Source organism: Oryzias latipes, chromosome 20 (genome assembly GCF_002234675.1).
Source record: "Oryzias latipes chromosome 20, ASM223467v1".
Taxonomy (NCBI): Eukaryota; Metazoa; Chordata; class Actinopteri; order Beloniformes; family Adrianichthyidae; genus Oryzias; species Oryzias latipes.
This window is the reverse complement of record NC_019878.2, coordinates 15,453,143-15,466,806: the sequence shown is the minus strand read 5'-3', so window position 1 is coordinate 15,466,806 and position 13,664 is coordinate 15,453,143. Positions and strand designations below refer to the sequence as shown.

Below are 13,664 nucleotides of genomic sequence, written 5' to 3'. Positions count from 1 at the left end.
ACAAAGATGTTAAAAATCACACAACCTGCTTGATGGTCGTCCTTATTACTTAGTTCGAGTGAAGTTTTGGAGAGCCCTTTAACTGGAAGTAACTATCCAGCCTTCAGCACAGCGCCATGTGATGAACAGGAGTTCACAGAATCAAGATGTTTGGGGATTTTCACCTCTGCACGATGGCACAATGAAGGAAAGCCTTATTGTGGAAACCAGCTGGCTCTGCTCCCGCACACATGAACAAAGGCTGCTGGAACAACAGCGCTCATATTCTAGTTATGCTGCGGTTTAACTTTCACATAGTCTTTGTTGATCCAGAGACTTCCAACATGTGGCCTGGGGCTAAGGTGTGCAGGTTGAATGTGACTAGAATTCTCTGATGTCTTTATTTTTTGAGAAGGCCAACTGTCAAAGAGGGGCTAGTCCGTTCAGCTGTTGGTGAAACACAATCCTTCAAACTCCTCAGTGGCATGCACAGAAAGGGGGAGAGAAAAAAAAAAAGTAAAAGAGGGGAAAGGTCTGCTGCTCCGTCTGGCAGAGAGATGATCGCCCTGGATGCCCTCAGGCTCCGTCTTCGGCTCCACTTCTCTGTTGTTCCAGTTTACACTCAGGAGACAAGTTCAGCGAGGTGGCGGCCGGGGCAAGCGAGCGCATACGCACACACAAAGGATCATGGTCCTTTCTGTGCGTCCGGCTTTAACTCAATCCATCGCTCCTTTTCATCAGTTCTGTTCATTTGTGTTCTGGTCTCTATCTCCAGTGTTAACAGGACAATTACAAAGGCCAGACAGTCAACAGACACACACAGATGCACACTGATGCACACACCCGGGTAATTAATTGGTTCCATTGGAGCCAAGAGCTAATTTACTATCATTCCTGCCACATTTCTTCAGATACAGAAAGACGACTCATCTCCAGGCAGCTTCCTTATGGCTCCTTCCCATCTGTGGGTCCCTTATGTGCATGTCCGTATATGTACGTGTGATTTTATTATTTTTTTTTGCAGAAGAGGTGGTTGTTGTTGTTTTTCAGGCGTATAATTACCCTGCCGTGTAAGTCAGGCAGGGCACTAGACTTGTTACGTTGGATGTTTTTATCGCAGAAACCATGTAGGTTGTTTTTATTCCCCATAGCTTGCCTTTTTGGTTTGTCACAGAAGGACCGTGATTAAAAAAAAAAAAAAAACTTGTTTCGTTATTTATGTTGCTGTAAAGGCTGGACAGAAATTATTGAAAGAAAACTTGTTATGGCATTTCTAGTGTGGTTTCAAGAAGTTACTTTCTGATAAATGAGTTGCTGTGCCGTACGGCATCAAGGCATTAAGTAATTATCTAACTATTAACAGAACACTGAAAATAGCTGCAAACTCTCTGAAGCACCATTACATTAAAACTCATTTGTCAATTTGACAGTCAGCTGCAATAAATTCGCGTCTGTTAATTTGAAAAACATGTTCTAACTACCTCTTTTAATCCCAAAGAAAAAGTTAGGCACACTTTAAATAAATAGCATCTACTTTTGAGAGTTTATAATGCTTTTAGTGAAACAGTACATGTGGAGTACTTATCAGACTCGATTAGCAGTGCAGATCTCCAGCAGCAGGCGAATATTTACGCAAACTACAACTACCAGCGTCTCTTGCTAGATCTGGAAAAGATTTTATCTATTACTCCCCTCAGTCATACTGTCTCACTGGAGAAGCGTATGATTGATTGCAACGTTTATAATTGGATGATTTGAAACTGCAGTCTGCCGTGTTTAAAAAAAAAAAAAAGTTAGCACTCCGTGATTTCATATTCTCAGCTGAATGAGAGAAATTTACCCTTGAATGATTGTAATTTTCTTTTCATTTGTAGTCAGGCAAGCATCAAGGTAGCTTTGCTGTGACCTTTTTGAAAGTGTGGATCAGTGGTTTGGAGTTACAGTTGATGCGGGCAGATCAGTGAGTGCTGTCAGTGTTTCTTTAACTCTGAAGGCAGGTGTGTTTGTGTAAACGCAAAGTCTGTTTCAGACTTTTCATGTTTTCACAGCTGTAGACAGTGATAGTATAATTTTATGGCAAATCAGACTGCTGGCTACCTGTTAGCCAAGCATGTAATTAAAGCTTTAAAAACGTCAGCACTCCTCAGTAAAGGGTTTATGCACCCTATCCCTGCAGCCCCGGGGTAAATGTGCACTCTTGGGTGTCATGTTTGAGCTCTCTGGGCTAATAGTAGCTCGTTTGTTTAAGTCTCAAGTCTTTTGGATCAACTTTTGACTTTTATGCATTGATCTGCCTAACAAAACAATAAAGTTTTGATATCATATTTGTGGGTCAAGTGCAGAGAAAATTCACATCAATTGCTTTGATGGCAAGAAAAGGGATTCCACGTGTTGGAGAGCAGGGCTGGCAGATGTGGCAGGGTGACAACTGTGTCGACTTTGAGATAGATGTGGGGTCGGCGGTGACAGTCTTTGGGATTGTTCCTCAGAAAAGCAGCAGACTCTGGAGCTAAAATTCGCCTGTGACAGCTCTGTCCTGTGAAAAGCTTCGACACTTTGAGCTGCTAGTCTTCGGGTGTGGACGATGTGTCAAATGTGTCTTTTCAGCAGATCAGTGCCACGGTCAGGCAAAGTATGTCTTTCATCTTTTTTTTTTCCTTACTTTTTTGTCCCTAAGTGTACAGTCTGAGACATCGCTTGAGACTGCCAGCAGGCTGTTCATATGATCTAGACAGGTTCAGCATGTTGAATGAAGGTAATTGCCACCAAAAAGTACAGTTTGTGCTATGTGTAGACTTAAATATCTGATATGAAACCTCTTTTTTTGTTGAATGCTGCGTTTTCGTTTCGGACTAAAAGCTGTTTAAAGCCAAAAACCTGTTCAAAACCACCAAAAATACTTAGAGTCCCATCTTCAATCATCTTTTGATGTATTGTAAAAGTGTTCCCAGTGGTTTTTATTTATTTATTAATTCCTTGAATGAGGAAAGCGACTATGTACATGGACCTATCTGTCTGCAAGTGAATGCATCAAAGCAGGGAGCTTGTGGCCTGCCTATTATAGTTTGTACGCAACAACAAGCCTTTTCTAACAGATTTTTTTTGTTTGCTCCTGATTTACCATGACTAAAATAAAGGAATATTCAGAAATGCAATTTTGATCTTAATTTTCTTGACACACTTCCTCCATCATGATGAAAATGCTACAAGAACATGTTAAAAAGACAGTTTTCCTTGGAGTGGGTCTTTAAGAACTTTAACTTAACTTAACGATAACTGCTAAATATTTTTTATCCACAAGCAGATCAACTCCATCTGTTTTGGAATCATTTGACTTTGTAACCAAAAATACTTTTCTTTCTGCATACACGACAAGCATAAATATGCTTCAATTGACCAACTTGGCTTGAGCCTGACCCACATCAGAAATAAACAGACTTTTCTCTCTAAGTTAAGCTGTAGCAGACCTTATGTAATGTTTTTGGCTCACAGGTTAAATCACTTTCAGCAGTTAGCAATCCAGGTCCTGCTGTTTATTGCTGTCAAGTGCAAAATGAGAGTGTTTGATGAGGACGCTTCTCTCCTCTGAAGCATGTTGTTTTAAATGCCACATACTGTTGTTGTTGAAACCTCGTCCTTTGTGGCGTGGCACTGCACAGACACACACATGCAGAACGCTTTCAGGCACAAGCGTCGGCTTGAGTGGCAGAGTGCAAGCAAGCCAAGTAAAAATGAGAACAGAATTCAGGGACCTCTGGGGACTTGGGGACGGGATTTGGTTCAAATTGGGTGTATTTTTGAGCGAGATTGTGGAGCAAGCCTGTGTGTTTTCTGCTGCGTGATGAGTGTGTGCAAGTGTGTGTGATCTGCGTCCCAGATTTATCTGGACCAAAGTTACGGTTGCATTTGGCCTTGTCATTAAGGCTGGGCCAAAAAAAGCTTTCCAACTGTGTAAAACAAAGCCGCTGCGGCGCTGGGAATGAATTGTGTTGTTGTTGCTGTCTAAAAATTAAAGCACTAAATGAGAGGCCAAACTGGGCAGGAGCACGATTCAGGAGTTGTGACAGATGACATTATCTGAAACTGACTCCTGAGATGTGTCCTGTTATCAGTTAGCCACAGTAAAGGCTGTGTCACATACTTCACTGAAACTACGTGGAGTCAGTTCAGCAGCAGAAAAGCTCCCTCCTGTTTCTCACGATCAGATCCTGGAATCCGTCAGCTGTCAGGCGTCTCTTTTCACCAAGAGAAGAAAATTCACAAAACTTCTTGCAGCTTACTTTTTTAATCTCGAAGTTCCAGGAGCGGAAAAAGGCTCCAAACATCATGCCGTCAAGGAATAAACACACATCATTTGTCTCCTCCAACTTAGATTTGTGTGCAGAATGGAATTCATTTGGCCTCAGAAACACTGTCTGCAGTTTTGGATTCAACATGAAGAACATGTAATCTCTCTCCAAATGGTTAGAGGTGTGAGTCTGTGGTTCAGAACAAACACAAGCAAACTTTTATGCTGTTTTTCACAGTAGGATAAGAGCACTCAAAAAGAGAAGTATTCACGTAATCTGGCTGCCTGTGACCAAAATCCAAATATTTCCTTTTGGGATTTTAAAACGTTTTGATTGTGAGGGATTAGTTACCTGCTGAGATTGTTTTTTCAGGTGGGTGATGCATTTGGAGAAAATGTGTAGTACTGATACATGAAAACATGAGGAAAAACTGCCAAGTAATCTTTAGTAAATTACAAGTAAAATGAAATAACATGCATCTCCTATGTGGTTCTCCTTTTCTTCTCACCTTCACGGATGCAGGAAGATTTACTTGATTTAGCTGCAGAAGAAAACCTGCAGAGAATAAGAAAGCCTGAGTGTGAAATGCATGCTTGTGAAGGGGAAAAACTGGGAGAGATGTTTACTCAGCAGTGTGTGTGAAAGGGAAGGGTGCAAAAGAGGACAAAACAGACTAACTGAGTTTGTGCACACTTGATTTACGCCCCAACAACCGCACTGTGCTCCTCAGATAAGGTTTTGAGACAAACAAGCAATCTGCTCCGAGTGCACTTTTCAATCCCACTTTTGGAGGCACAAACGCTTATTTCTGTGGAATTAATCTGCCCTCTGATCTGAGGGGGGTCGCTGGTTGGAAATGGCCCCGCTGTGCAGCGATGAGCCTTTGATGGTAAAAAATCACCACTCCATCTTTGTCTCTGTTATCTTTCCCCGAGACACCCGACAGGCCGAGGTGCTCTAAAAGCATAAACACTGAAGGAAAAGGTCAATAAGATGTGAACAAAGAGGAGATGGAAGACATTAGCCAAGTAAAAAAAAAAAAAGCTGAAAAGAAGTCAAATTGACCACTCTGTCAGTCAGGCTGTGTTTTATGCAGCAGTCAGTCACTCGGTCAGGCACCTCAGTAGCTTTTCTGTCTGTCAGTCACCTGTTTCGCTCCTTTTAGTCCAATTATTTGTCAGTCAGAGGACCATTGTGATGCTCACTTAACCGTTTTATGGGTTGTTTTCTTGAGTCACTCATCCTGCTACTCTCTGAAAGCTGATTTCCTTGAAATGTCAATCATTGTTTTTGGGTCCAATATCAATATAAACCAATAAAAGCGGATCGTCAGCTGTTCTGGAGGCACTTGTGTTTGTCTTCTGCTTTTTGAAGTGAAAGTTAAAAATGACAGCAAACAAGAACTAAGTTAAACTCCAAGCATCTCGATCAATTCCAATCCAAAGAGTCTGAGACACACAGCTTTATGAGACAGCTCAGTGTGTGTGTGTGTGTGTGCTGCGGTCTAAGACAAAGTCTGGGGGAGTTTTCCGTGTGTGTGTGTGTAAGCGCTGTCTGGCCAGAGAGAAAGAGCAGTGCAAGGGAGTGAAGTGTCCGTCATCACTGTGGTGTGACCCCGATCTCACACTCCCCTGACTGTGTTTGGACAGATGGATCATGGCTGCGGCACTCACATTTAACAAATGTGTTTAGACTCTGTGCGGGTGTGTGTGTGTGTGTGTGTGGCATCAACGTGTCAGTGTGATAAATACAAAGTCAGCATTTATTTGGGAGCCAATTTATTATGCATAGTCCAATTAAACCATCATGAGTTCCCCCCTCAGACAAAATCAATAGTGCTGTTGATATGATCCTCTCCACCCGTTACTGCAGGAAGAATTTAATTGATTAGTAAGCTGACACCTCCACTCCTAACCCGTCTGGGTGTGGGTCGGAGTGCATTGTATTCCATGCATGCCAGGGAATTTGTCATTATCTTCTTCTAGTTTTTGCTACAAGGTCTATGCATAAATGTTTAAAATAATAAGGAAAATAGGTCCAAGTACTGTTACAGTCATTTATAAACACCAATACATTCTTACACACAATATTACACTCAGTATTTACAAATACTTGTAAATTCTCACAGAAGTATTGTTATTAGGGGTGTAACGATTAATTTTAACAATTTGATTTATGTCATAATCTGCAGTGCCCAATACAATTCATAGTTGAAATTGGTTCGTTTTTAAACGGTCCGATTCTCTGACCTAAAATCGATTCAGGACATCCTTAGATAAAACTCAACCAGTGGGACTCAGAGATGGATACCTGGGTACTAAACAGTATTCCTTGTATTTCTTGCAGGTTCAACATCAAGTTTAAATGAAATATGTGTACAAACAAGTAAACAAAAAGTAATGGCAAATCCATTCACATTTTAGTTTCATCAAGTTCAGTCTGCTGTTGTTTTTTCTCACATCAAAATGATACAAACATTATTAGAACATTCTACCACACTGTATTGTCACGTCTTTGCTAAATTCAAAGTGTTTCCAAACATTGGACTGGAATGGTGGCTTGATCATTTTTTGCTGCATCACACTTGTGTTGTCCGCTGTGATGCACTTGGTCGTTTTTATGTTCTAGTAAAATAAACCTACTTCACTTCAGTCCAAATGATATTTTTCAATATCGATATAATCAATTTATTTGACTTGATTCAGACAGATCAATCTGGATTGTGGGAAAACAAATCGATTAGGTCAATTAATCGTTACAACCCTAAATGTTAAATACATTGTAGTCATTTATAAACACTGGTATACTCTTATACAATTACTACAATATACACCCACACTGTCATACTGTCTGTGTGTGATTGTAGTAGTGGTGTTTGTGTGTATATGGGTTACTGTAGTATCTGTGCTAGCACATAGAAGTGTTTGTGTGGGAATTTATGAGGGATGCAACGATTCACCCTCCCCACCTCAATTTTTGGGTCATATAGATTTGCTTCAGTTTAGTATTTGAGTATGACAAAACAACAAAAAAACTAAAAATTAAAAAACAAATCTTTTTTAAAAGGTTGCATTTTATACAGGAAGGCTGTGGGGCAGTGGTAGGGTGGCCGACCCCTGATCGGAAAATTGCAGGTCCAATTCCAGGTCCCCATAGCAGTGCTATTCATCATAGATATAGAAAATAGATTTGGTCATAATTTGAACACCTGAATCTGACAATAAGTACATTTTTCTTTTGGTAACCAAAACATAGCAAAAGTTTTTGCATTTTTTAAACATTTACTTCAGGCTTCAGTCCAAGGTCATGAATTGAATTTTTAAAAAAGTGATAACGCTAGTTTAACCTTGACAGGGAGATTTCTTTGGTTGCTGTCATTCCCCCAGGTTGCACACTTCCCCAGAAACCTCCAGCAATGAGAAAGGGCAGCCTGTGAGTATCCTGTGACCGGGGGCTAGATAAATATCGACAAAACACCACCACCCACCACTTGTTGTAGAGTGCTCTTGTAACTCCAGCAAAGATGGGTCTGTCAATAAAGGGATGGCAGAATAATAAGCGGACAATATTAAGGAACATTTCAGTCAAAATAGGAGCTTCTGCAAAATTGCAGCTGTAAACTGTTTGCTGCTCTTTACAGCAGTTTACTGTTAATTTTTCTGTGTCTGCACGTTACTGGGTTGCTATCCATCACAAAGTCTCTGGGTGATAGTGTGCTGGGAATGCCTCTGACTGTTTCCTTGTGTGGGAGAGAAGGCAGGTGTAGGTGGTGGAGGCTTGCAGCAATGCCCTGGAGATGATTTAGAGCTAAACCGGCTAACAGATCTAAAAGCTCACTGGGCTTTTTCCCGCACAATCGTGCCAGTTGTTGGCGAGGCAAAAAAAAGATGAAGATCCACAAGAAATCACGGCAGGAAAATGATCTCACCAGTCAGATGAATATTTTTCTAAATCCTCACCAGCTGTACTCCAGCGGAGTGACTGAACGTCGCATTAATCATAAAAGCGCATTGCTTAAGTTTATTGCATCTAAATTTAAACCGTATCACAGATTTGAGCTGTTTTAATTATTTCATGGTGCAGTGAGGTCTTCATGTGGGTTAGCTTTCATGCCATTGCCGGAAAAGAAATGTTTATTCAGAACAGCTGTAAGAAAATAAATGCTTTGTTAATTAGCTGGAAATAATCAGAGGGTTTTATTATTCAGTAATCAAGTCTTTTTAATTTAGTTTTGCCTTTGTCTTTTGTTGAAGGTCAGACATGCTGAACAGGGAAAGAGATATGGAGCACCAATGTTACTTTTATTAGATTTCTTTGGGAGTTTTCTAAGTTTTCAGTGTAGATTTGTATTCACTCCTGTTCAGTTTTTTGTTCATATTGTTCTTTTTATTTGTTAAATATAAGCTCTTTTCTGTCAACCTGCCTCCTTTGTCCTGGTTCCTACCTCCCACCCCCTACAGTCGTTAATTCACACGGGACCACAGCATGAACCAATCACAGTTTACTTTTTAGTTCATGTGAGTTTTCACACCTGCCAAACAATCTCTGGTTCAGACTAAACATCTCTGAAAGAGATGGGAAAGAAACACAGAAAAAGTCATACAGATGATCTAATGGTTCTGCAAGCATTTGCTTTCTGTTAGGAAAAATGTTCTCGTTGTTTCTGTCTTGTCTAGTGTAAACGTGCTGGTAATGCTGTTGTTCACGGCCGATCCAGACACAAAAGTCTGTCTTTCAACTGCATAAACTTCTCTCATCTTGTTGTTGACCTAGCAGCAGCCTGTAAGGATGATAAAGACTGATTCAGGAGAGCTTTGGTCACTTTAGCTACTTTAGCTAATTTATGTCTTCATCACAACTCCATTTTGACTCTCATTAAGGCCTAAAGTAATGCCTTAAACTGGATGGTAGACCAATTAAGCGGTAAGCCAATTGCTCAGCCTAATTTTTGTCATATTTAACCAGTGCTTGCACAAACTGAGCTGATTAATAAGTAAGCACATCATGCGGTCCAGCTGCAGTTGGGAAATAGAGAGAAAAGCTAAATTGGAAGCAGATTAAACTACGTCTGGTGTTAGTGTTGATGCCATTCTACCGACATTTTTTGGGACATAGTTTCTGCAGCAGTTTATAAGAAATTTATCTCTGAGTTGTGGGCAGGACTGTTGGCGCAGGGTACGTCCATCTCCGCTTTCCATCATCATTTTCTTTTCTCGCTCTCGCGCTAGCTTACAGCCCTACACACCCCCAACCTAACATTACCGGTGTAACAGAAACGACGAGCCATATTGGAGCATAGAGTTTTGAGCCAGATGCCAGAGGTAAACAAACCTCGTCTGAGCAAAGACCAACATGGATCTAGTCGTCTACAAGTGGATGCATAGGACTGGAGCAGAGCGAGGAGCTCATGGCCTGAGCCATGTGGGTTTTAGATCAGTTTAGGGTTGAGGTCAGATTTATAAAAAAGAGCCAACAATTGTCGCACCTTGCATTGGTGTTTTGCTGCTTGTCAGCTTTCCCTCTGAATGCACATGTGGTGCTCTGTCCCTGTGTTTCCAGAGCCACACGTGAATAACATGCTATGTTCTTCCTGATGCTATACACTCAGACATGGGAAAGCTGCTCATTTCCAATGGCAAACTCAACAAATAGTGGAGTGTTTTTACAAAGTGAATGCAGACATAGATGATTAAAAGGCTTCCTAACAAATGGTAGTAAGACGGATGTAGCTATAGACCAGCAACACATAAAATTGCTTTTATGTGAGGAAAACATTGTAAAGACTGTCAAGGCTACACACGGACAAAACAAACTGCTTGTAAAATTTCTAAAAGCAAGACATAAAGAGGCTAGAAGCTGATGTGTGAACTTGAAAGACAAAGGGGAAATGGAACAGAACGAGTCACTGCCTGTAACCTGCTTCCTGAGATGTCGATGACAGGAGCTTTACATTAATCTCCAGGGGATGACAAACCTTGCATACGTAAGTGAACTCCCTACCTCTAAGATTATGGAACATATTCATCCTTACCAAACTGAGAATCAATTCTCTATTCCGCAAAAACTGAAATAAACTCTCTTTGGATTTTCATTGGAGAGGGTGCAAAGTGAGGTGTGTCATGTTCCACCCCACAGCCGCTCAGGTTTAAAGGAAGATCTGTAATTCAGAAAGAAAAGGAGACGAGGTTTGTTTGTGTAGAGGAAGAGTTTACCACGCTTCTGTCTTTCTTTGTTCACATTTCTGTATTTTCATGCTCTTTTACCTCCACACAGCCAACAGAAAATGAGGAGTTTTTGCTTATTTCCAAGCTTACATTCGCACCAAATCAACCCTGTCACGGAGGAACTATTGTTCCATTTTTGCAGCATTTTTAGCTGTGGACCGGACAACAATCCCCATTTTATTTGCAGTAAAAGAAAAGAAAAACGAGGGTTCCACTAAAGATTAAAATCCGTCTGAATGATAATACCCTCCTTGCTTTTTTTTCAAAACCTCCAACATCTAATGACGTATTTATTCTTAGAACTCCTTATATTAAAAACAGGTTTATTTCAGGAGTTAAAATGATCATTTACTTGCTTGCATATAAGATCATTTGACTTCTAAGCCAAGAAAATGAACCCTGCTTGATAATATAATCACATACAAGTCAATTTGAAAAAGAAAACTGCAAAAAAAATCGAGTCATTATAATCCTCACAACAGGAATTATTTGTAATAGAATTACATTAACCGTTAAAAACTAATGATGTCAATGGATATCAATTCATTACCATAAAAATGCTGTGCAAACCCCCCGTCTTTATGCCGAAGCCAAGCTTTGCAGGAAGCATGAACCTAACTGTGTGCATTTTATAACAATCATATTTGGCAATTAGAGGGGGGTTTGATTATGAACAAACACATATCCGATTTTTATCAGCCTAAGAATTTAGGTGACCCACGGGGAGTGCAGCTCCACTCTGTGACGCATGCACACACACACACACACACACACCCACACGCCCCCACACATACACCCACACAGACTTTTAATAATGCAAAACACATGAATGCACAGTGCACATTTAGCTGTGTGTGCCCTCCATCATGATATACAGCGAAGCCTCAGCAGGGGGAACAGAGACCAGAGCAAAGGGCAAATAATTTTGGATATTAAGGGACACACACCTACACAGATACACACACTTGGTAGATTAGCTAATGCAGGCTGTGCGTGTGATTCATGCACATGGTGTCAGAGGTGGGATATCTCTCTCTTCCAATACTAGCAAAACATCCAGCTTTTTTTTCTCCTTCTCACATGGTCTGCCCCTCCTATTTCCTTTAGTTAAAGGCTTTTTTTTTGGCTGTTTTTCATATCCTGAAGTAAGATTGAGATTCTAAACTTTAAAGAAATTCTACGTTTCATTAAAGCACCTTTCTGTTTCTGTCCCACCAGGTGTGTCTCTCCAGTGTGCTTGGCCCTTGAGGCCTAAAGAATAGGTGAGCATACCAAGGCCCCCATGGGACGCCCTTTTATCCAGCATGCACTGCTGCTGCTGCAGTGCATGCTGGTCTTGCACACCAGAGGTGCGGCTGGCAGAAGAGGGCCCGTACTTCTACCTGAATCGCCCTGCCACAAAAAGGAGCACCCTGCCGTCCCTCACTCAGGTGGGTGATCACACAAAGAGCAGGATGGTTCAAAACAACAGTTTTATAGTGTTGATTTTTTTGTCTTCTTTTCTAAATCTACTATTTTTCTTCTAAATGAGAGAATAAAAATAATGGATTGAGACTATAGAAACTTTCTGGATCATTTCTTTAGAATATTTTCCTGTTGCTAAGAGACATAAACAACCTTGTATTCAGTGTTTTAGCTTTTCGTTCTGAACCGTTTAATGACCCAAGATCAAGAAAGTAGGTTTTTTTTAGAGCAAGTAATTTGTAGTTAGTTGGCTTTCTCACGGTTTATGATGTGTTGTTTGCTGTTATTCTTTTCTTTATATTCCTTAACATTTAGCATCTTTAGTGTGACTTTACATTTCTCACTTTAATTTCAGAAGGTCAAGCTAGTATTAATTATGAATGCACTGCACGCACCATCGAACGAATGAAAATGAAGGTTGTTTTCGTCTTTTCAGTCAAGCCAAATTCTCTTCCACATCAAAGAGAAGTGTTCATGAGTTTTTTCTTTGCCGTGGTAACCAATTCAATTCTTCACTTTTGTGTACAGTTATACCACAAACCACAGGATTGTTTTCTGCTAAACTGCAATCTTTTTTTCTTATTGCTTAGTCACAAAAAAGTAAAATTTCTGCCTAAACTTAACCAAGAAATTTCGAAAAACAGCTAGCAGTGATGCTGTACCCCCAAATAAAAGCAAAAGTTGAAAGAAAAAAAAGTTTTTAGTTTTCATTTTGGAAAGAATTTATTACTTTTCTAGACTTTTTCATTCTATTTCTACAAAGAAAACATTCAGACCCAGTCTCCCTCACACTTGCTTGCTGCAGTTTTAATATACTGCATCAGGTTTCATTGCTCCTACCCTTTATCTTACACTATTATTGAGCAAGTAAAGTTTAATGAAATGCTGGGAAACTTAGTCAACAGAATACCCGGAGCAATCAATACAGCACCGTCTACACATGGCAAAGCAGTAAAATGCCATTGAGCTGTTTTCAGTGCAGCAAAGTCCCAGCCAAACAATCAACATATTATTGTCTGGGTGAAACTGCAGGACTAAGGTCTTGGCTTGGATTATTTAGCAAAGCCACCTCAAAGAAACATATAAACCCCTTTCTTCTTTTCTTATCAGTTGTTGAACCTTCATCCTTTAAGCCTTAGTCACAACTGCCCTTAGGGGTAGATAGCCTATGAGGTTTGTGTGAGGGGAAAAATGAGCAAACCTGTACAAGGCACGCACGACATATCAAGGTTGTAGACCGCTCAGTGATGTTCATGCACAATGGACAGACATGTTGCGGGCGATAGGTCTTAACGAACACTTAAACAACACTTAAGGGTAAGTAAGGATTAAGTAGGTGAGAGTCACCACACACATGACAATGGTACGTTCCATTTTCATACTCATGATACTTATGTTTCTCTGTGACCCACTGTGACGACTTGCTGTCTCGCATTAGTCTGAGATGTGGAAAATGAAAAAAGGAATAAATTAGAGGATCTTTTTATTATTGTCTCTATACAAATAAGAAAAATAATATGAAACTCAGAAGAAGGATCAGATTCTCCTCCATGTTGGTTTTGGGTCATGCCATGAACATGCCATGAAAGTAAAATAACTAAGTCAGAGAACTACGTGTTATTTTTAAATTGATTGAACTCAAGAAAATGATTTATTTACACCAAACTAAATAATTAAGTTAGATCAATGTAAAAAGGTTTATCTTTCC

The 13,664-nt window shown here is 40.2% G+C and overlaps 1 protein-coding gene across 5 annotated transcripts in view; it reads left to right on the top strand.

The window, feature by feature from the left end:
* Positions 1 to 13,664, top strand: part of sema5a (semaphorin 5A) — a 142,135-nt gene that overhangs the window by 21,033 nt on the left and 107,438 nt on the right. For all 5 annotated transcript variants that reach the window (XR_002292683.1, XM_020712736.1, XM_011488866.2 and 2 more), the window contains exon 2: positions 11,711 to 11,922. Coding sequence is in view for 4 of the 5 variants with exons in the window: in XM_020712736.1 (XP_020568395.1) it covers positions 11,775 to 11,922 (148 nt within the window). In the remaining variant the exon portion in view is untranslated. The remainder of the gene's footprint in view (positions 1 to 11,710; positions 11,923 to 13,664) is intronic.